Source organism: Arachis ipaensis, chromosome B4 (genome assembly GCF_059453495.1).
Source record: "Arachis ipaensis isolate K30076 ecotype BB chromosome B4, ASM5945349v1, whole genome shotgun sequence".
Classification (NCBI taxonomy): domain Eukaryota; kingdom Viridiplantae; phylum Streptophyta; class Magnoliopsida; order Fabales; family Fabaceae; genus Arachis; species Arachis ipaensis.
Window position 1 is genome coordinate 76,411,294 of NC_142439.1, and position 24,622 is coordinate 76,435,915.

The 24,622-nt window shown below is 34.7% G+C and overlaps 1 protein-coding gene across 1 annotated transcript; it reads left to right on the top strand.

The window, feature by feature from the left end:
* The first annotated feature begins 8,849 nt into the window (after positions 1-8,849).
* LOC148568002 (uncharacterized) lies at positions 8,850-18,722 on the top strand. The gene is made up of 2 exons (XM_088484646.1): positions 8,850-10,452; positions 18,493-18,722. The coding sequence occupies exons 1-2, from the start codon at positions 8,979-8,981 to the stop codon at positions 18,720-18,722; spliced, it is 1,704 nt and encodes a 567-aa protein (XP_088340772.1). The 5' UTR covers positions 8,850-8,978.
* Positions 18,723-24,622: the final 5,900 nt, after the last annotated feature.

Here is a 24,622-nt window from a genome sequence, read left to right on the forward strand (position 1 = left end):
TATCAACATTTAATTTTTTTTAAAAATATATATTATATCAACAATTTTATTAAAATATTTTTATAATTAAAAAAACAAAATTTTTTATTTAATTTTATAAAAAAATCTAAATATCCCTCCTTTTTATGATTAAAAAAATCTATCTTCTTAACATAATCAAATTTTAAAATTTAACAAATTTTAATTTTATATTTATGTAAAACGCTAAAGATTAATAAATAAATACCTAATAAATTAATAATTATTTAAAAAATTAGAATATTTAAATTTTATAATTTAAAGAAGTAGAAATAATTAAAATATAAATTTTAACATTAAATTTAAAAATTTTGACTTAATCGAATGGGCTGAACTGATTGAACCGGACTCAAACCGGACCCAAGACCCACCATATAAATGTAAGAACCTAGCCTTCCTCTCCCATTCTTCATGTGAATCACACTGAGAAGAGAGGTTTGGGGATGAAAATCCTAATTCCTATTCCAATTCAATCTTCTGTCTTCCATAACTTTTTAATCCGGAGCTCTTATTGATGAGCCGTTTATTGCCACATGTTCGACTCGTCAAGCTCTTCGATTCTAACCCAACAAAATGGTAAGAATATTTAACTTTCACTCCCAGTTCCCTGTTTCGCCTTTTTTCACGTTTTTGGTTTAGGAATTGAGTGATTTTGATGATTTTGATGGTTTAGGCTCTAGCGGTGGATAATTATTGGATTTTGTCTAATTAATCCATAGATAAGGTAAGAAAACTCTAAACCCTTGTGGTTATCTAATTATGAGAACCCTAGTTATTAATTTGATGAATTTCATGAAATTAGATTGAATTTATGTCAAATTGGAGATTTAATCGGTGGATTGGTGAGCTTGAAATCAAGCTTCGGTGGCTGGACCTTATAGAACTTTATTTGGAACCTTGGAGGCTTGAATTGAGGAGTTTGAGCTTGGGAAGAAATCGGCCAAAATATGATTTTGGTTTCTCATAGTTAATATTTAATATTGTATGAAAACTTAGGCTAGTGGCCATAAAATAGGCTTGGATGCTTTGAATTGTTGGGCTTGGTGAGTTAAATGTGTATATGTATATCATGTATGATAAGTATGATAAGGATTGATGATGATTATGAGTGGCGACAATGATATGTTACTGAATAATGAATTTGTGTTGTTTTGATTATGAATTTTTGGGTTGGAATTGATAAAATTAGGTATTGGTATGTTGTGGAAGGTATGAAAAGGATATGGATATGGTTTGAATACCAATGTTGTTGTTTTGGGATTTGAAACATTGGTTTGAATTGAGAATTTGGTAAAATTAGATGTTTGGTGCTTTTTGGTAAAAATAGATCTTTAATTAACTTCAATGGACCATAACTTGAGCCTCGGATTTTGGATGTGAGTGAATTTTATTTTAAAGTGAACATCATTTTAAGAGATTTAAACCAGTTTAAATATTGTGAAAATTCGAGTTTTGTAGAGGATGTTATGGACATCGGAAGTTAGGTATAGAAAATTGAACTTTTATAAATTGCAGAAAACTAGGATTTCTGGTGTGCGTGCGTACGCACGCTATCATGTGCACGCACTGACCAGAGTGAGTGGTTAAGCTCGTGCGTTAACCTCTAACTATGAAGGAAAGTCAAGTGGATATAATCAACTTGAGTCCACAAGTCCTAGTCAAAGCATAGTGAAAGACTAGCTTTAATGGCATTTAAGTCAATTAGCAACTTCCAATTATCAATCAACAAAAGAGTTTGATAACTAAAGAGTCTCCAATTACTCAAACCAAGTCAAAAGGAGAAAAATCTAACTCATAACTAAAAGAGATATTTCGTCAAATACATAGAGGACAATAAAAGTAAACATAATAAATTGCAAGAATTAAAGGAAGCTATAACTAATCAAAGTAAGAACTCAACAATAGAAATTAAGGCAAACATCAAAAGACATGGAAATCATAAATTGCATTAAAAAGAAATAGAAATCAATAAGAGAGTTTATAAACTAAAATTGACAAAATAAAGGAATTAATAAGAGAAGTAAAATACTAGAACAAATAAAAAGAAGAAGGAAAATTAAAGCAAAGGAAGAATGAGAAAGAGATCTAGATCTAAAAAGGAGTAAAGTAAGAACCCTAATCTAGAGAGAGGAGAGAGCCTCTCTCTCTAGAAAACTATATCTAAACTATGATGAAAACTAAAATGTAACTACTTGGTTCATCCCTCTTCAATCCTTGGGTTCAATAGTATCAGAAATGAGTTGGATTGGGTCCAAAATGCTTCAAAAATCACTTGCCACGAGTTGCCTTAAGTGGGTCACGCTGATCCTCACGACGTGCACGCATCATCAAATGCAAGGCAACTATAGAAAATTTTATATCATTTTGAAGCCCCGAATGTTAGCTTTTCAACGCAACTGGAACCGCCTCATTTGAATTTCTGTAGCTCAAGTTATGATCATTTTAGTACGAATAGGTCAGGATTGACAGCTTTGCAATTCCTTTATTTTTTCATGAGTTCTCCATTTTTACATACTTTTTCTTCATTCCCTTAATCTAATCTTTGCCTTCTAAACCTGAAATCACTTAACAAACATATCACGGCATCGAATGGAATTAAAGTGAATTAAATCTAGCTATTTTAAGGCCTAAAAAGCATGTTTTCACACTTAAGCACACATTTAGGGAGAATTACAAAACCATGCTATTTCATTGAATAAATGTGAGAAAAGTTGATAAAATCCCCTAAATTAAGTACAAGATAAACCACAAAATTGGGGTTTATCAGCACACCCTGAGGATTTGCAAGTTGTGTGTACGCACAACATGATGCGTATGCACAATGTCCTGTTTTACACTAAATCTCTGTTTTCACTGTTTGACATTCTCGACAAGCTTAAACCTCCAAAACAACTATTTTGATGAAATTTCACAATTTTTGTACTTTCAGCCATTCTTCTAATTTTCCAAACCTCTTTCACACTTGTTTAAGGTCCGTTAGTGAGCCTTTAAGCCTTAGAATGACGATGAGGCTCTTAAATAAGTTGAGGAGACATTTGGAAGGATTTTGCAAAGTGTTAGCTGAATTAATGAAGTGTTGCTAACGTTGAATGAGGATGATGGAAGTAATGATAATTTGTAATTAAATGAGATATAATTGACCGGGCAAGAGGCGGCGGCGTTGTCCACTCGCTCTGGGTATAAGTTGAGACTCCTGGTAAGATGCAGTAGTGCTATCCACTTGCTCCAGATCAGTGATTGTGACGCGTGAGTTGATGAAGGCTCTTATGAGAAAGAATTATGATATCATAAAGGGATGATGAATGAGTTTAATCAAGATATGATGAGAATGAGTATGATAAAGAAAGGTGAGGATAATTGATGATGAATATGTCTATAATTTCTCTCTAGTTGTGCTGTGATAGGACATGTATTTTCTCTAATGGTGACAGGACACATATTCCCTCTAATGGTGACTCCCTCTAACGGTTAGCCGATGTGCTGAAATGGTTGTGTGCAACAGAGAGACGAGCTCCAGGTTAGTTACTGCATGTGCCGGGTTTTGGCAAAATAACTGACACATGAGCTCACGGCCAGTAGAACAGCCATGCATCATGTGCATTTGTATGATTTGTTTGAGTGTGCATTGTTTTGGTTTGCCTAATTGCTTATATGTGATTATCTGCTATCTGAGCTATTTGCTGTAACTGCTATCAATACTTGTATTTTTCTTGTCTGTTTTGTATGTATTTATAACTGAGAGATCTCTCATGCTGGCGGAGGTGATGCTGAGGGTTGTTCTTCTGATGATTCGGAAGGTTGGAGAAAACAGAAAGTGAAATATTGGGCTGAAGTTAGATTAGAATTTGAATACTTTAGAGAGTTTTACCAAATTTCTAGTTTAGTTGGATCTTAAGTTATATCTGAATGTCGAATTTCTAGGAATGCCTCTGGCTTTCCGGGATCTTTTATGTTAACTATTCGGGCACCTTTACCATGCTAAGAACCTCAGTTCTCATTCTATATATGTATTGTTGTTTTTCATATGCAAGTCGAGAGGCACTTCGTTGAGCATTCTAAAGACTCTTGGAAGCGAAGAACTATTTTGGGGACTTAATGTTTGTATTTTGTTTATGCATATATATGTATATAGATTCTCTGCCTTATATATTTTTTATGTTGTCCCTCTTAGAGGTTGACTTAGAGAAACAGGTGTTTGTCTTGCGTTTGATGAGTTTGAAAGATATTCGGTGAGTACTCCTTTTGATCCAAGTATTAAATTAGTACCCAATACAGGTTCGTTTGTTTCACAAAATGAGTATGCAAAAATAATTGGATGCTTAATGCATGATATGACCGGTACTAGACCAGATATAGCATATGATGTATGTCGCTTAAGTTGGTATACAAGCAATCCAAGTAAAGACCATTGGCATGCTGTCCAAAGAATATTAAAATATTTGAAAAGAACAATAAACTATACTTTGTTGTATAGTGGTGAACCTTCTGTTTTAGAAGGATATATAAATGCCAGTTGGATAAGCTATACAGAGGATCATGCATCAACAAGTGGTTGGATCTTTACCCTTAGTGGCGGTGCTATTTCTTGGGGATCCAAGAAACAAACTTGCATAACGGACTCTACCATGGCTGCAGAATTTGTTGCTTTGGCAGCAGCAAGCAAGGAAGCTGAATGTCATAGAGATTTATTACATGAAATTTTAGTTTGGCCAAAATCAATGGCACCAATCTCTATACATTGTGATAGCCAAGCAACATTATCAAAGGCTTATAGCTGATGAGCAGATAATTTATACGCTTTTGCATTGCTTTTAAGTAGTTTTCAGCATGTTTTAATTACTTTTTAGTATATTTTTATTAATTTTTATTCAAAATTCACATTTCTGGACTTTACTATGAGTTTGTGTGTTTCTCTGTGATTTCAGGTATTTTCTGGCTGAAATTGAGGGACCTGAGCAAAAATCTGATTCAGAGGCTGAAAAAGGACTGCAGATGCTGTTGGATTCTGACCTCCCTGCACTCAAAATATATTTTCTGGAGCAACAGAAGACCAATTGGCACACTCTCAATTGCGTTAGAAAGTAGACATCCAGGGCTTTCCAGCAATATATAATAGTCCATACTTTGCCCAAGTTTTGACGACGTAAATTGGTGTTTAACGCCAAGTCTTTACCCTATTATGGCGTTAAACGCCAGAAACAGGTTGCAAACCAGAGTTAAACGCCAAAAATAGGCTACAACCTGGTATTTAACTCCAAGAGAAGCCTCTACACGTGTAAAGCTCAATGCTCAGCCCAAGCACACACCAAGTGGGCCCCGGAAGTGGATTTTTGTACTATCTGCACTTAGTTATTTATTTTCTGTAACCCTAGCTACTAGTTTAGTATAAAAATAACTTTTAGAGACTTACTATGGACCTCATGACATTTTTACACGTTTCATATTGTATTTCTAATGGCATGAGTCTCTAAACCCCATGGTTGGGGGTGAGGAGCTCTACTGTGTTTCGATGAATTAATGCAATTACTACTGTTTTTTCATTCAATCACGCTTGTTTCTATTCTAAGATATTCACTCGCACTTCATTCTGATGAATATGATGATCCGTGACACTCATCATCATTCTCACCTATGAACGCGTGCTTGACAACCACCTCCATTCTACCTGCAATAGCTTGAGTGTGTGTCTCTTAGCCTCCTGGTTCATGATCAGAGTCTTCGTGGTATAGGCTAGAATTATTGGCGGCCATTCCTGAGATCCGAAAAGTCTAAACCTTGTCTGTGGTATTCCGAGTAGGATCTGGAAAGGGATGACTGTGACGAGTTTCAAACTCACGAGTGTTGGGCGTAGTGACAGACGCAAAATAATCAATGGATTCTATTCCAACATGAGTGAGAAGCAACAGATGATTAGCCGTGCGGTGACAGCGCATTTGGACCATTTTCACTGAGAGGATGGATTGTAGCCATTGACAACGGTGATCCACCAACATACAGCTTGCCATGGAAAGAGCCTTGCGTGTGTGAAGAAGAAGACAGTAGAAAAGCAGAGATTCGGAAGAAAGAGCATCTCCAAATCCTCAATCTGTTCTCCATTACTGCATAACAAGTATTATTTAATTTATGCTATTTACTCCTCAAAAACCCAATCACTTTTATTACTAATTTCCTGACTAAGAATTACAAAATAATCATAGCTTGCTTCAAGCCAACAATCTCCGTGGGATCGACCCTTACTCATGTAAGGTATTACTTGGACGACCCAGTGCACTTGCTGGTTAGTGGTACGAGTTGTGAAAAGTGTAATTCACAATTCGTGCACCAAGTTTTTAGTGCCGTTGTCGGAGATTGTTTGAGTTTGAACAACTAATGGTTTATTTTGTTGCTTAGACTAGGAATAATTTATTTTTGTTGGTTTAGAGTCACTAGAATTGCATCTGCTATTTTCCTTTCAAAAATACTATTTTTCTTTATTAATTTTTAATTTTTCTTTGAGTCTTCCGTTTGAGTTTGGATTCATATTTTAAGTTTGGTGTTAATTGCATGTTTTTATTTTCCTTTAAATTTTCGAAACTTGTGTTCATTGTTCTTTCTTGATCTTCAAGTTGTTCATGCTATTTTTCTTGTTTGATCTTTAGTTTTTCCTGTTATGTGTCTTTTCTTGTTTTTCTTGTGCGTTTTCAAATTATCAGTATTCAAAAAAAAATTTTATATACATTGAATACTTTTTTTTAAAAAAAAAAACACGTTAAATTTATAGCTTAATTGGCTAGAGCGTTGTGCTTATGTTCTTTGTAATTGGGTATTTTCCTTTCAAAACTTTTTCAAAAATAATTTTTTTTATTAAATCTTGTGTCAAACTTTTAAGTTTGGTGTTCTCTTGTTATTTTTCTTTAATTTTCGAAAATTTATTTTTAGTTTTCTACAAGTTTTAAGTTTGGTGTTCTTTTTTTTTTATGTTCTTGAGTCTTTGAATTTTATTCTTGTTGTTCCTGTGGGTCTTCAAGGTGTTCTTGAGTCTTCTTTATATTTTGATCTTAAAATTTTTAAGTTTGGTGTTCCTTGGTGTTTTTCTTCCAAAATTTTCGAAAAACAAGGAGCATTAGATCTAAAAATTTTAAGTCTTGTGTCTTTTGTGTGTTCTTCTCTTTCTTCATAAAATAATAAAAATATATATATATATATATATATATATATATATATATATATATATATATATATATATATATATCCTTTCCTTTAATTGCTCATAATTTTCGAATTCATTAGGTTGATTTGGTCAAAATTTTTAAAATCATATCTTTTTCAAAATCTTATCTTATCTTTTCCAATCTCAAATTTTAAAATCATACCTTTTTCAAATCTTTTTAATTAATTACTTATTTTAATTTTCAATTTCCTTTTTATCTATTTTTCTAATTTTTGAAATTATAGTTAATTTTTTTATTTTATTTTATTTTATTTTTCTTTTAATTTTTGGTATTCAAAAATAAATAAATAAATAAATTTTTTTTACAATCTATATTATCTCCCTTTCCCCATCATGGATCTAAGTGGAAATGAACAGTCCATAAGGACTTTGGGGTCATATGGTAATCCCACTACTGCTGCATATGGGAGTAGTATCTGTATACCTCCCATCAAAGCAGCCAGTTTTGAGCTAAATTCTCAGCTCATTGTCATGGTGCAGTAAAACTGCTAGTATTTCGGTCTTCCACAGGAAGAACCTACTGAGTTTCTGGCACAGTTCTTGCAAATTGCTGACACAGTACGTGACAAGGAAGTAGATCAGGATGTGTACAGATTATTACTGTTTCCATTTGCTGTAAAAGATCAAGCTAATAGGTGGTTAAATAACCAACCTACAGCAAGCATAAGAACATGGAAGCAGTTATCAGACAAATTCATGAATCAATATTTCCCTCCAAAAAGGATGACATAGCTAAGACTGGACATCCAAGGCTTTAAACAAGAGGATGATGAATCCCTTTATAACGCCTGGGAGAGGTACAGAGGGATGCTAAGGAAATGCCCCTCTAAAATATTTTCAGAGTGGGTACAACTAGACATCTTCTACTATGGGCTTACAGAAAAAGTTCGGATATCTCTAGACCACTCAGCTGGTAGATCTATACACATGAGAAAGACTATTGAAGAGGCTCAAGAGCTTATTGATGTAGTTGCTAGAAATCAGCATCTATACATAAGTAATGAGTCCTCCATGAAAGAAGAAGCTAAGGCAGTATCAACTGACTTTAATCCTCAGGAGCAAGTTGCTGAACTCAATCAGCAACTATCTTCTATAACAAGGCAGTTGGCAGAATTAAGGAGATGCTACAAGAAACCAAAATTGCTAACAAGGATATGGAATCCCAATTGAATCAGACAAAATAGCAGTTATCAAAACAGATAACAGAAGAGTGTCAAGCTGTTCAATTAAGGAGTAGAAAACATTAAATACATCAACTCAAAGTAGCAGAAAGCCAAGGAAAGAATAACTGACAGAGGATGAGCAGAATGCTACCCAAAATCCCTCTAAGGACAGTAAGAGCCCAGAGAGGAATGATTCTGGCGTTCAAACGCCAGAAAAGGGTGAAAAATTGGCGTCAAACGCCAATTCTATGTTCACTTCTGGCGTTCAAACGCCAGAACATGGTAGGAATCTGGCATTAAACACCAGTCCAGCACCCACTCCTGGCGTTCAAATGCCAGTAAGGGATCAGACACCTGCAAGTGCTGATAATAACTCCCTCAAGAAGGCTTCTCAGCCTGCTTCTGTAGAAAATAAACCTGCAGCAGCCAAGGTTAAAGAATATAAAGCCAAAATACCTTATCCTCAGAAACTCTGCCAAGCGGAACAGGATAAACAACTTTCCCGCTTTGCAGACTATCTCAGGACTCTTGAAATAAAGATTCTGTTTGCAGAAGTACTTGAGCAAATACCCTCTTATGCTAAGTTCATGAAAGAAATCTTAAGCCATAAGAAGGATTGGAGAGAAACTGAAAAAGTTTTTCTTACTAAGGAATGCAGTGCAGTTATTCTGAAAAGCTTACCAGAGAAGCTTAAAGATCCCGGAAGCTTTATGATACCATGCACATTAGAGGGAATTTGTACCAAGACAACTTTATGTGATCTTGGGGCAAGTATCAACCTAATCCCTGCATCCACTATCAGAAAGCTTGGTTTGAATGAAGAGATCAAACCAACCCGGATTTGTCTTCAACTTGCTGATGGCTCCATAAAATACCCATCAGGTATAATTGAAGACATGATTGTCAAGGTTGGGCCATTTTCCTTTCCCACTAACTTTGTAGTTCTGGAAATGGAGGAGCACAAGAGTGCAACTCTCATTCTAGGAAGACCTTTCCTAGCAACTGGACAAACTCTCATTGATGTTCAAAAAGGAGAAGTGACCCTGAGAGTCAATGAGGATGAGTTTAAGTTGAATGCTGTCAAAGCTATGCAGCATCCAGACACACCGAAGGACTGCATGAGAGTTGATATTATCAACTCTTTGCTAGAGGAAGTCAATATGACTGAGAGTCTCGAATCAGAGCTAGAGGACATCTTTAAAGATGTTCAGCCTGAGCTAGAGGAATCAGAGGAAATAGAAGAACCTTTGAAAACACCTCAGGAGCAGGAAAAGCCTCCCAAGCCCGAGCTCAAACCACTACCACCATCCCTGAAATATGCATTTCTGGGAGAAGACAACACTTTTCCTATGATCATAAGCTCTACCTTGAAGCCACAAGAAGAGGAAGCACTGATTCAAGTGCTAAGGACACACAAGGCAGCTCTTGGGTGGTACATAAGTGATCTTAAGGGCATTAGCCTAGCCAGATGCATGCACAAAATCCTCTTGGAGGATAATGCTAAGCCAATGGTTCAACCACAAAGGCGGCTGAATCCAGCCATGAAGGAAGTGGTGCAGAAAGAGGTCAGTAAACTACTAGAGGCTGGGATTATTTATCCTATTTCTGATAGCCCCTGGTTGAGCCCTGTCCAAGTCTTCCCTAAGAAGGGAGACATGAGAGTAGTTCATAATGGAAAGAATGAACTGGTTCCTACAAGAACAGTTACAGGGTGGCTCATGTGTATTGACTACAGAAGACTCAATACAGCCACCAGAAAGGATCATTTTTCTTTACCATTCATAGACCAGATGCTAGAAAGACTAATAGGTCATGATTATTACTGCTTTTTGGATGGCTATTCAGGCTACAACCAAATTGCAGTAGATCCCCAGGATCAAGAGAAAACAGCATTCACATGTCCATCTGGAGTATTTGCCTACAGAAGGATGCCATTTGGGCTGTGTAATGCACCTGCAACCTTTCAGAGATGCATGCTCTCTATTTTCTCTGATATGGTGGAAAATTTTCTGGAAGTCTTCATGGATGACTTCTCGGTATATGGAGACTCATTCAGCTCCTGTCTTGGTCACCTGACACTTGTTCTGAAAAGGTGCCAAGAGACTAACCTGGTTTTAAACTGGGAAAAATGTCACTTTATGGTGACTGAAGGGATAGTCCTTGGGCACAAAATTTCAAACAAGGGAATAGAGGTGGATCAAGCTAAAGTGGAAGTAATTGAAAAATTACCACCAGCTGCCAATGTTAAGGCAATCAGAAGCTTTCTGGGGCATGCAGGATTCTATAGGAGGTTTATAAAGGATTTTTCAAAAATTACAAAACCTCTGAGCAATCTGCTAGCTGCTGACACGCCATTTGTGTTTAACACAGAGTGTCTGCAGGCGTTTGAAACTCTGAAAGCTAAGCTGGTCACAGCACCAATTATTTCTGCACCAGACTGGACATTACTATTCGAACTAATGTGTGATGCCAGTGACCATGCCATTGGTGCAGTACTGGGACAGAGGCATAACAAGCTTCTGCATGTCATTTATTATGCTAGCCGCATTTTAAATGATGCCCAGAAAAATTACACAACCACAGAAAAAGAATTTCTTGCAGTGGTTTATGCCATTGACAAGTTTAGATCGTACTTAGTAGGATCCAAAGTGATTGTGTAAACTGACCATGCTGCTCTTAAATATCTACTCACAAAGCAGGATTCAAAACCCAGGCTCATAAGATGGGTGTTGCTTCTGCAAGAGTTTGATATAGAAATAAGAGACAGAAAAGGGACAGAGAACCAAGTGGCTGATCATCTGTCCCGGATAGAACCAGTAGAAGGGGCGTCCTTTCCCTCTATTGAGATCTCTAAAACCTTTTCGGATGAGTAATTGTTTGCCATTTAGAAAACACCATGGTTTGCAGACATTGCAAACTATAAAGCTGCAAGATTCATACCCAAGGAGTACAGCAGGCAACAAAAGAAAAAATTAATTACTGATGCAAAGTACTACCTGTGGGATGAACCATATCTCTTTAAGAGATGCGCAGACGGGATAATCCGTAGGTGTGTGCCTAGAGAAGAAGCACAGAAGATCCTATGGCATTATCATGGATCACAATAGGGAGGACATTTCGGTGGTGAGCGAACAGCCACAAAAGTCCTCCAATGTGGCTTCTACTGGCCCACTCTCTATAAAGACTCCCGAGAGTTTGTGCGTAAATGTGACAGCTGCCAGAGAGCTGGTAATCTGCCTCGTAGTTACGCCATGCCTCAGCAAGGGATCTTAGAGATTGAGTTCTTTGACGTATGGGGTATTGACTTCATGGGGCCTTTCCCACCATCATACTCAAACACTTATATTTTGGTGGCAGTTGACTATGTATCCAAATGGGTAGAGGCCATTGCAACACCCACCAATGATACTAAGACAGTGCTGAAGTTCCTCCAGAAACATATCTTCAGTAGGTTTGGTGTCCCTAGAGCACTAATTAGTGATGGGGGCACTCACTTCTGCAACAAACAGCTTTACTCTGCAATGGTCCGATATGGAATTAGCCACAAGGTGGCAACTCCATATCAACCATAAACAAATGGGCAAGCTGAAGTCTCTAATAGAGAACTAAAAAGAATCCTAGAACGGACTGTAAGTACTCGTAGAAGGATTGAGCAAGAAGCTTGGATGACGCTCTGTGGGCATACAGAACAGCATTCAAGACTCCTATAGGGACCTCTCCATACCAGCTTGTGTATGGTAACGCCTGTCATCTACCCGTGGAACTGGAGCATAAGGCCTACTGGGCAACCAGGTTCCTAAACTTTGATGCCAAATTAGCTGGAGAAAAAAGATTGCTCCAGCTGACTGAGCTAGAGGAATTCAGACTCACTGCTTTCGAAAATGCCAAGCTTTACAAAGAGAAAGCAAAAAGGTGGCATGATAGAAAGCTGTCATCTAGAGTCTTTGAACCAGGACAGAAGGTTCTGCTGTTTAACTCTAGGCTCAGATTATTCCCCGGGAAACTAAAATCCTGGTGGAGGGAACCATATGTGATCACAAGTGTGTCACCATATGGCTTTGTGGAGCTTCAAGACATTGATTCTAATAAGAAGTTCATTGTTAATGGACAGAGAATCAAGCATTATCTTGAAGGCAATGTCGAGCAAGAGTGCTCAAAGCTGAGGCTAGATTAAAAGCTCAGCAAGGTCTAGCTAAAGACAATAAAGAAGCGCTTGCTGGGAGGCAACCCAGCCATTAGCAGGGCTTATTTGTTATTTAAATAATAATTATACGAGTTTAATATAAATAATCTTCAATGTAGAGTATCAATTGCATAAGTTCACAGAGTTACAGAGGGATTCAGAGTATAAAACAGGTAAAAGGAGCTCACTGGCAAGAAAACGCCAGTAAGAGATACATTTGGGCGTTAAACACCCAAAAGAAGCTTCTACTGGTCGTTTAACACCAGTAATTATACCTTTTTGGGCGTTTAACGCCAAACATACAGCATCCTGGGTGTTCAGAAAAACACCCAGTGAAAAAAGATTTCTGGCGTTTAACGCCAGCCAGAAGCAACAGCTGGGTGTTAAACGCCCAAAAGAGGCTACAGATGGGCGTTAAACGCCCAAAACAAGCAGCAGTTGGGCGTTTAACGCCAGGATTGTGGAGGGGAGGAAGTTTTGTTTTTCAACTCAATTTTTTCAAATTTTCATGATTTCATCCATAATTTCTTGCATAAACATGTTACATATCATCATATTTCAATTTCAATTTCAATATATATATATATATATATATATATATTTAAAATCTTTCTTCATTCTCCATCAACTTCTTTTCAAATCTTTTCCAAATCATCATACTATCTTTTCAAAAATTAGATTTAATTTTTTCAAATCTCTCTCTCATCTTTTTAATTTTAAAACTACATCTTTTGCATATCATAATTGTCTTTTTACAGATCATATCTTCTAGCATATCGTTTTCAAAATTTTCGAACCCACCCCCTCTTTAAATTCACATTCGGCCGTCCCCCTCTCCTCCACAAGTCGAATCTGTCTCTCCTTCTCTTCCTCCATTTTCCTTTCTTTTGCTTGAGGACAAGCAAACCTCTAAGTTTGGTGTGCTTTCCGTGATCACTGAGCTAAGACTCACTAAGATCATGGCTCCTAAAGGAAAACAAACCACTTCAAGAGGCAAGAAAGAGAATATTCCAAAATCACTTTGGAATCAAGAGAGGTTTTTAACCAAAGAACATGCAGACCATTACTACAGAATAATGGGTCTAAGATCAGTGATCCCGGAAGTTAAATTTGATCTGAAAGAAGACGAATATCCGGAGATCCAAGAGCAGATTCGAAAAAGAGGCTGGGAAATTCTGGCTAATTCTGAGACAAAGGTGGGTACAAATATGGTTCAGGAATTCTATGCAAATTTGTGGCAAACAGATAAGTAGAGATTAACTGGAGCCACTTTCTATACCTTTCGAACCTTGGTTAGAGGGAAGATTATGTACTTCCACCAGGACAGAATAAGAGAGGTATTCAAGCTGCCTCAACTACAAGATGATCCAGAATCCTTTAATAGGAGAATGGTGAAATTTGATAAGTGCTTAGACCAAGTTCTAGAGGACATATGCATTCCTGGAACCAAGTGGATAACCAATACAAAAGGTATCCCAAATCAACTCAAGAGAGGAGATCTCAAACCAATTGCTAGGGGTTGGCTGGACTTCATTAGGCATTCTATACTGCACACCAGCAACCGCTTTGAAGTCACTGTCAAAAGAGCAGTGATGATCCACTGCATTATGCTGGGTAACAAAGTGGAGATTCATCATCTGATTTCTTGTGAGATCTACACAATTGCAAACAAGAACTCCACTGACGCCAAATTGGCTTACCCAAGCCTAATTTCTCTACTATGTAAAGATGTTGGAGTGAAGATGGGAGTGGATGAGTATATCTCAGTTGAGCACCCAATCACCAAAAAGTTAATGGAAGGACAAGTGCAGGATAACTCCATCAAAAGGAGGGCACAGGAGTTCCTCCCAGAAATCCCTCAGATAGACTACTGGACCCGCTTAGAAGTATCTGTCACCAAATTGCAAGAAGCTATGGATCAACTGAAAGAAGAACAGCAAGTTCAAAATAGCATGCTCTACAAACTGCTGAAGGAACAAGAGGAGCAGGGGCGTGAACTACAGAAGCTGAAGCGCTAGAAGCTATCTCTTGAAGGGCCAAGCACCCCACAGACTAAAGGAGCATCCATCTCCCAAAATAAAGGTTGTTGAGTCCTAACTCTGTGATAACATTTTATCCATTTTAAGAGTACATGAGTATTAGTATTAGAGTCATTTGTCTTTATGTCGTTAATTTCATTTCTTTTATTACCAATTGTCTGCTTCTATGCCTATTTTATATTATTTCTATTATATAATAAATAAAGCTTAGAGTATATGCCTTAAAGTTATGAATGTCCCATGAATCCATCACCTTTCTTAAATGAAAAATGCTTTTAATCACAAAAGAACAAGAAGTACATGATTTCGAATTCATCCTTAAAATTTGTTTAATTATTTTGATGTGGTGACAATACTTTTTGTTTCTCTGAATGAATGCTTGAACAGTGCATATTTTTGAATTTGTTGTTTATGAATGTTAAAACTGTTGGCTCTTGAAAAATGATGAAAAAGGAGACATATTATTTGATAATCTGAAAAATCATAAAATTGATTCTTGAAGCAAGAAAAAGCAGTGAAAAGCAAAAGCTTGCGAAAAAAATGAAAAAAAAAAGAAAGAAAAAGAAAAAGCAAGCAAAAAAAGCCAAGAGCTCTTTAAACCAAAAGGCAAGAGTAAAAAGCCAGTAACCCTTTAAACCAAAAGGCAAGGGTAAAATAAAAAGAATCCAAGGCTTTGAGCATTAATGGATAGGAAGGCCCAAAGGAATAAAATCCTGGCCTAAGCGGCTAAACCAAGCTGTCCCTAACCATGTGCTTGTGGCGTGAAAGTGTCAAGTGAAAAGCTTGAGACTGAGCGGTTAAAGTCCTGATCCAAAGTAAAAAGAGTGTGCTTAAGAACTCTGGACACCTCTAATTGGGGACTTTAGCAAAGCTGAGTCACAATCTGAAAAGGTTCACCCAGTTATGTGTCTGTGGCATTTATGTATCTGGTGGTAATACTGGAAAACAAAGTGCTTAGGGCCACGGCCAAGACTCATAAAGTAGCTGTGTTCAAGAATCAACATACTAAACTAGGAGAATCAATAACACTATCTAAATTCTGAGTTCCTATAGATGCCAGTCATTCTGAGCTTCAAAGAATAAAGTGAGATGCCAAAACTGTTCAGAGGCAAAAAGCTACTAGTCCCGCTCATTTAATTGGAACTAAGTTTCATTGATATTTTAGAATTTATAGTATATTCTCTTCTTTTTATCCTATTTGATTTTCATTTGCTTGGGGACAAGCAACAATTTAAGTTTGGTGTTGTGATGAGCGGATAATTTATACGCTTTTTGGCGTTGTTTTTAAGTAGTTTTCAGCATGTTTTAATTACTTTTTAGTATATTTTTATTAGTTTTTATTCGAAATTCACATTTCTGGACTTTACTATGAGTTTGTGTGTTTTTCTGTGATTTTAGGTATTTTCTGGCTAAAATTGAGGGACCTGAGCAAAAATCTGATTCAGAGGCTGAAAAAATACTGCAGATGCTGTTGGATTCTGACCTCCCTGCACTCGAAATAGATTTTCTGGAGCTACAGAAGACAAATTGGCGCACTCTCAATTGCTTTAGAAAGTAGACATCCAGGGCTTTCCAGAAATATACAATAGTTTATACTTTTCCCATGTTTTGGCGACGTAAATTGGCGTTTAACGCCAAGTCTTTACCCTATTCTGGCGTTAAACGCCAGAAACAGGTTGCAAACCAGAGTTAAACGCCAGAAACTGGCTACAACATGGCGTTTAACTTCAAGAGATGCCTCTACACGTGTAAAGCTCAATGCTCAGCCCAAGCACACACCAAGTGGGCCCCGGAAGTGGATTTCTGCACTATCTGCACTTAGTTATTTATTTTCTGTAACCCCAGCTACTAGTTTAGTATAAAAACAACTTTTAGAGACTTACTATGGACCTCATGACATTTTTACACATTTCATATTGTATTTCTGACAGCATGAGTCTCTAAACCCCATGGTTGGAGTGAGGAGCTCTACTGTGTTTCGATGAATTAATGCAATTACTACTGTGTTTTCATTCAATCACGCTTGTTTCTATTCTAAGATATTCACTCGCGCTTCACTCTGATGAATATGATGATTCATGACACTCATCATCATTCTCACCTATGAACGTGTGCCTGACAACCACCTCCGTTCTACCTGCAATAGCTTGAGTGTGTGTCTCTTAGCCTCCTGGTCTCACGATCAGAGTCTTCGTGGTATAGGCTAGAATTATTGACGGCCATTCCTGAGATCTGGAAAGTCTAAACCTTGTCTGTGGTATTCCGAGTAGGATCTGCGAAGGGATGACTATGACGAGCTTCAAACTCACGAGTGTTGGGCGTAGTGACAGACGCAAAAGAATCAATGGATTCTATTCCAACATGAGTGAGAACCAACAGATGATTAGTCGTGCGGTGACCGCACATTTGGACCATTTTCACTGAGAGGATGGATGGTAGCCATTGACAACGGTGATCCACTAACATACAGCTTGCCAGGGAAGGAGCCTTGCATGCGTGAAGAAGAAGACAGTAGGAAAGCAGAGATTCGGAAGACAGAGCATCTCCAAATCCTTAATCTGTTCTCCATTACTGCATAACAAGTATTATTTAATTTATGCTATTTACTCCTCAAAAACCCAATCACTTTTATTACTAATTTTCTGACTAAGAATTACAAAATAATCATAGCTTGCTTCAAGCCAACAATCTCCGTGGAATCGACCCTTACTCACGTAAGGTATTATACTTGGACGACCCAGTGCACTTGCTGGTTAGTGGTACGAGTTGTGAAAAGTGTGATTCACAATTCGTGCACCAATAGCCAAGTTTATAATGGAAAATCTAGGCACATTGGAGTAAGACATAGCTATGTTAAAAACCTTATTGGTAATGGAGTTATATCTATAAATTTTATAAGGTCAGAACAAAATCTTGCAGATCCTTTGACAAAAGGTTTGACAAGGGATTTGGTTTTTAAAACATCAAAAGGGATGGGACTAAAATCCATATTTTAAATAATTACCAATGGTGGAAACCCAACTCACACTTGAGTAACATCAAGTCTTGAGTTCAATGCGGTAAAGTACACTATTAGAGTAATTGCAAGTACTCATAATTATTTCCTTCATCCCAAGGTAAAAAGTACTTGGAACCATAATGGTATAAAGGAACAGGATGAGCTTTGCTCTTAATAGACCTATAGCAAGTATATTATTGCTGAAGTATTTAATTATGGGATACTTTTGATAGAGTCTACCTATATGAGTGTGAACTGAGGCTGGTTCTTAGAGCTAAGATTTTACTCTTAAAGCACTCACGAAAGGATACAAGACACAAGGCCATGTAATATACTAAATGTGTCATATTTAATATAACATCTAAATGATACCGAAATTTTATGTGTCATCAGTGCACGCTTGTTCATATGAGTTAAATGGTTCAAAACTTGTCTATCATTTTAAATTCGGATGAGCGAATACCACTGGTTACTAGGTAAAGGTTCAAATCGCAAGATACCTCTACTGAAAGCATAAAACTTCCAGAATGATAGAATTGAAAAGAAATTTTGAAAATGGTAGGGGATTGTGAGATATATTTTCAAAATATGTGAAAAACTATTTTGAAGAGTTACATCTCTTCATAGAGTTGTGACTTATTCAAAAGTTATGCCTGTTAAAAGGTTGCAACTATTTGAAAAGTTATCTCTGTTGAAAAGTTGTAACTATTTGAAAAGTTGTGTCTGTTGAGTACGTAGCTGCATGTTGCATGTACTTCGTATCTATAAATTTTCCTCATTTTCATTATTGCTAAGAATCCATCTCAACACTTTCTTTATGTGCAAAAGAAAGAATAGAGAATATTATTCTGTAAATTCGTTTCTGTTATTTGTATTAACAGCTACTCTAGGAGGAATATTTTTATGCGGCGCTAACGATTTAATAACTATCTTTATAGCTTCAGAATGTTTCAGTCTATGCTCCTATCTACTTTCTGGATATACCAAGAAAGATGTACGGTCTAATGAGGCTACTACGAAATATTTACTCATGGGTGGGGCAAGCTCTTCTATTCTGGTTCATGGTTTCTCTTGGCTCTATGGTTCATCCGGGGGAGAGATCGAGCAGTAAGGCTTGACTGTGTGAGTGCATAAACAAGTCAAGTGTTTTTCATTGTATCCTATAGAAAATTCGCCAGTAACCCATTTTGCACACCATTATATATTGATGGGGACAAATTAAGCCTAAAGAAAAGTGTGTGTAACACACGCCTTAAAGAATTACGCTATTTGATTCACTATCCCCTTCTCTCATAACTTACAAATAGAAGGTCATGGCATAGATTTTAAACCTCATAGAATGGAATCGTGTGTGAAGGAGACACCGTATTGATGAAGGCATGACCCACATTCCACTTGTTCTGCAAGAAGAAACAGATAATCAGTCAACTTGACCAAAAGACTCCATCATCCTTGGTTAAAAAAAAAGAAAAACTTGGATTCATATACCTTAAAATCAATTGGCAAGTACAGAAAGTCATAAGTGCCATGCACGGTGATTCTCATCAATTGCAGCAAGAAGCATCTGTGATGTGTACCTTAAAGTAACCACAATGAGCAATTGTTAATAACTATTCGTATCAAATTATTACAACAGCAAACACTTGACTAGGATAGGATACTTCTTTAATTATTCTCACTAGTTAGGAATGTTTTTAATCATCAAAGTCGTCCTTGTATCTTCACCACTAAAGATTTTATCAAGATCAAGTTGGTACAACTTTTTTGAATTAATTATTATAAAATGAAGAATTTTAAGAGAATTATTACAATGATTTTACCCACAAGTATTCTAAGAGCATTCGTTTGAACAAGGTCTGATTAGCCTATCTACCTTAATTCGTTAAAAGCTAATCTTAAGATACTAGCCACCAAAAAGATTAACTAATGCATGCACATGAAAAGATATAACAAAACAGAAACCTACAGCAAAACATAGCACAATAAATAAATTTTGTCCAATAAATGATCTCAAAGTCGGCATCTATATTTTTGTGAGACAAATTTGGAGCTTGATCAATACTGTCTATGTAAGAATTCAATCAATACTAAGAATTAAATCTATTCTTAAAGCAACAAATTCAACTCATTGATAATTTTTATCAACAAAAATTTAGCTCTAAAAATGATTTACAGCAACAAAAATTTAGCTAGGTGATTATTTCAGTAAGTTAGCAATTGTTTTGTGGTACTGGGACAGAGACTGGAAGACTGAGACTCAATATCATGTTTGTTGGCTCAGAGATTGGTACTAAAATTTCCGTCTCTGTCTCCAAAATTTCAGTATTTCAATACCTCCAAAAAGTGGGGATACAGGGGATTGAAATTTTTAGAGACAGAAACTGAAACTTTAATAACATTTTATACCTAAAATACTCTCATTTCAATTAATTAATTCTAATTTTACCCGTTGTACAAATTAAATTAGAGCTTTATTCTTGTTTCAATTTCTATCTCCCATTTTACACCAAATAAAATATTGATATTTATTTCAGTCTCTCAGTCTTAGTCTTTCAGTCTCTATCTCTCCACCAAATACTACCTAAGAGCGCAATAATTTCAAGGTTCAGTGATGACAATCAGCAACAAATTCAACTCAGATGATTTTTATCAACCCAAAAGTTGGTTCGAAATTTTAGCACCAAATTCAGCTTATGGCAACAAATTCAGCAAATTCTACTTCATTCATGATTTACAGCAACATTTAAATCAACAACAAGATAAATTAATTGATTATCAATTTAACATCAACTCAAAATATAAGGAAAAGAAAAATGTAGAAAAGACAGAACATGAAAAGTGACGATGCAAGGACACACTAATAGACCACGGTCTACGGCGACAATAAAGTCTCTAAACTAGAAGACAACGATCCGACGAGTTGCTTCTATCACCGGTGATAAGGAGCCTAGAGAAGGCTGCGAGATGTTGAGACCTCGACGAGTGTGACTGAAACAAAATTTGAGTGAGACTGAGAGAGACTGTATGGGCTAATAGCAGTGAGATAGAAGAGAAAGTTTCAGTTTGAAAATAATGAGAGAGACGTTCTTTAAGAAAGAGGTAAAAAAAATTCAATGAAGATGAAGATCAGCTCTTTTGATTTTTATTTTTACTTTTTAGATGTGTTTTTTTTTTATGAATGAATATAAAAGATTAGGATTGACAGGAAGTATCAATGAAATTGAAAAAATCTCTTTCACCGTAGATGAATGAATAATTAAATGTGTTGTTTAATTTTTAAATTATTTAAAATTTTAAAATATAAGATTAAAGTTTGTTAAATTTTAAAATTTGATTATACTAAAAGAGATAAATTTTGTCTAACATAAAAGAAAATGTTTAGGTCTTTTTATAATATTAAATAAAAAATATTTTATTTTTTTTAAATTATAAGAATATTTTAATAAAATTATTGATATGATATATTTTTTTAAAAAAAATTAAATATTGATGTAGATAATATAATCGACGTATCGTTTTTGTTACTTGTCCACATTTTTATTGTATCAGTATGTATAAATTTATCATCCTACTAAAATAAACATCTTTAATTTTTGTCATGTAAAAGGATGAGCTGTTAGCTATAAGAAATGTTAGAGGCCAGTACCATAAAAATTTATTATTTTTTATCATCACATTTAGCTATTAATTTAATTTTTTTAATCTAATAATCTAATAATATATTTTACTCCATATTTTTAAACGAATGTTTAAACTAATTAATGAGTTAACCACTAAATTAACCTAAATTTATTGGTAACGCTAAGAAAAATTATGTTTCTCATGTATTACTGCATAATAAAATTATTTTATACACTTTTAACACATAAAATAATTATCTATTTAATTAATTTAATATATAATTAAAGTTTAAATAAAAATAATTTTTAAAACACGCATTAACTATATGTTTTAGAATTACGTAAATATTTCTAAGTTTATAGTTTATAAGAATAAAAAAAATACAATAAGTTTATTTTTTTATAATTTAATATGATACTCTATATTTATTCAAATAAAACATGTAGTGATTAGATTTATAAAAAATGTTAGAAGATTAATATTTTTTTATTAATATAATATTAGCTAATATATTTAGTTAAATATTTTATTTTTATATTATTAAAAATTAAAATATAGTATTCAGAGAGATTAAAATTTAATACTTAAGATACGGTATATAATGTTAGTTAAATATTAGTCAAAAATAATAAATATACATACAATGAAATTTTTATTACAATAAATTATCAAAAAAGGTATTTATCCTCTAATACTGAAAGACACTACACTAGACTACTTGTCTATTTGGATTTTGATCACTATCTCAATAATTTTTTTTTTTTTTTACCAAAGACAGGAGACTCGAATTCGCAACCTCTTAATTGAGTATGGAAAGATTATGCCATTTGAGCTATTACTCATTAGCAATCACTATCTCATTATTGGCAAAGAGTATTCTTGCTCATGTATATCGATTTTCTAAGGATAAAAGACGTAGTGGAAGCACTGAATTTCCTTTCATGAAATTACTAATTAAGAAGATGAAAGAAGTTTTAGATATTCCGGTTCGAGAAATTAAACACTGACTCATTTTTTTAAACTACTCATAATATTATCTTCTTTATTTGAGTTGATATGATGAATACGTACAAAAATTATGGGTTAGCGTATTCCTCTTCTTCATAATTCATCATATACCTAAACTGCTATATGTATATTATAAATCGAAAATGTTTAATTACGGACCAATAAAGAGATTAACTAAAGTAGTCCATAAATATATAAATGGAAAATAAATGGTAACCATTCTCTTGCAGGTGTTTTCTTCAGATGAAGGAATCCACCAGCAGAGTGGTCCAATGACATCTTGGACAATTCAGATAGACCATCATAGAATATACATAAGATGCTCCATTCTGAAAGCATGTCAGAAGGACACCTTCTGATCAATTGCTTGTATCTTTCCCAAGCTTCATAGAGGGATTACCTTCCTTCTGTCTGAAGGTTTGGACTTCCACTCTAAGCTTGCTCATCTTTTAAGGTTGAAAGAATTTGGCCAAGAAAGTATTGACCAACTTTTTCCAAGAGTTCAGGCATTCTTTAGGTTGTGAGTCCAACCATATCCTAGCTCTATCTCTTACAGCAAAAGGGAAAAGTATAAGTCTGTAGACCTCGGGTTTAACCCCATTGGTCTTAACAGTGTCACAGATTTGCAAGAATTCAGCTAAGAACTGATGAGGATCTTCCAATGAAAGTCCATGAAACTTGCAATTCTTCTGCATTAGAGAAACTAATTGAGGCTTAAGCTCAAAGTTGTTTGCTCCAATTGCAGGAATTGAAATGCTTCTTCCATAGAAGTCAGAAGTTGGTGCAATAAAGTCACCAAGCATCTTCCTTGCATCTCCACCATTGTTGTTGGGTTCGGCTGCCATGTCTACTTCTTTTTCGAAATTTTTTGTTAGGTCCTCTCCAGAGTGTTGTGCTTTAGCTTCTCTTAGCTTCCTCTTCAGAGTCCTTTCAGGTTCAGGATTAGCTTCAACAAGAATGTCTTTATCCCTGTTCCTGCTCATATGAAAAAGAAGAGAACAAAAAAGAAGAGGAATCCTCTATGTTTCAGTATAGAGATTCCTTTATGTGAGTAGAAGAATAGAAGAATAGAAGAATAAGAAGAGCGAGGAGATGAGTAATTCGAACAGAGAGAAGAGAGAGGGGTTCGAATTATGAGTAGAAGAGAAGTGTTAGTAAATAAATAAAATAAATAGAAAGAGATGAGGGAGAGAGTATTCGAATATTAATTAAAAGAAAAGAAAAATATTTTGTTTTTATTTTAATTATTGGTTAGTATTTGAAAATATTAAAAGAAATAAAATAAAATTAGAATTTAAAACAATCAGTTAATTAAAAAGAATTTTGAAAAATTGGCTAGTTGTTTTCGAAAAATGAGAAGTGAAAAAGTAATTAGGTGGTTTTGAAAAAGATAAGAAATAGTAAACTTTTTAAAATTAAAACAAACAAGTCAAGTAGTTAGTTGAAAAAGATTTGAAAATAAATTTTGAAAAGATAAGAAGTTAGAAAAAGATTTTGAAATTAAAATTTTAAAAAGATATGATTGAAACTTATTTTGAAAAAGATTTGAAAAAGAAATTAAAAATATTTAATTTTTAAAATTAAAGTTGATGACTTGACTAACAAGAAACTAAAAGATATGATTCTAGAATTTAAATATTGAACCTTTCTTAACAAGAAAGTAACAAACATGAAATTTTTGAATCAAAACATTAATTGTTAGTAAAGTTTTCAAAAATATGAAATAAAAGTAAGAAAAAGATTTTGAAAATCAATTTTAAAATTTTCGAAAATATTAAGAAGAAAAATGAAAAAGACTTGATTTTTGAAAAAGATTTGAAAAGATAGAATTTTTAAATTGAAATTTTGACTTGACTAACAAGAAACAACTAAATTTTAAAAATCTTTGAGTAAGTCAACCCAAAATTTCAAAATTTATGAGTGAAATAAGAAAAAAGATATTTTTTTTTATTTTTGAATTTTTAATGAGGAGGGAGAAAAACAACAAAATGACACAAGACATAAAAATTTTAGATAAAAACAAATAATGCATGCAAGAACACTTTGAATGTCAAGATGAACACCAAGAACACTTTGAAGATCATGATGAACATCAAGAACATATTTTTGAAAATTTTTAAGAAAAGAAAGACATGCAAGACACCAAACTTAGAAATTTTTAATGTTTAGACACTATGAATTCGAAAATGCATAAGAAAAACAAGAAAAGACACAAAACAAGAAAGTTTAAAGATCAAACAAGGAAAATCATCAATAACAACTTGAAGATCAAGAAGAACACAATGCATATATTTTCGAAAACTTAAGAAAAATTAAAACAAACAATTGACACCAAACTTAAAATTTGACACAAGACTCAAACAAGAAACACAATTTTTTTTG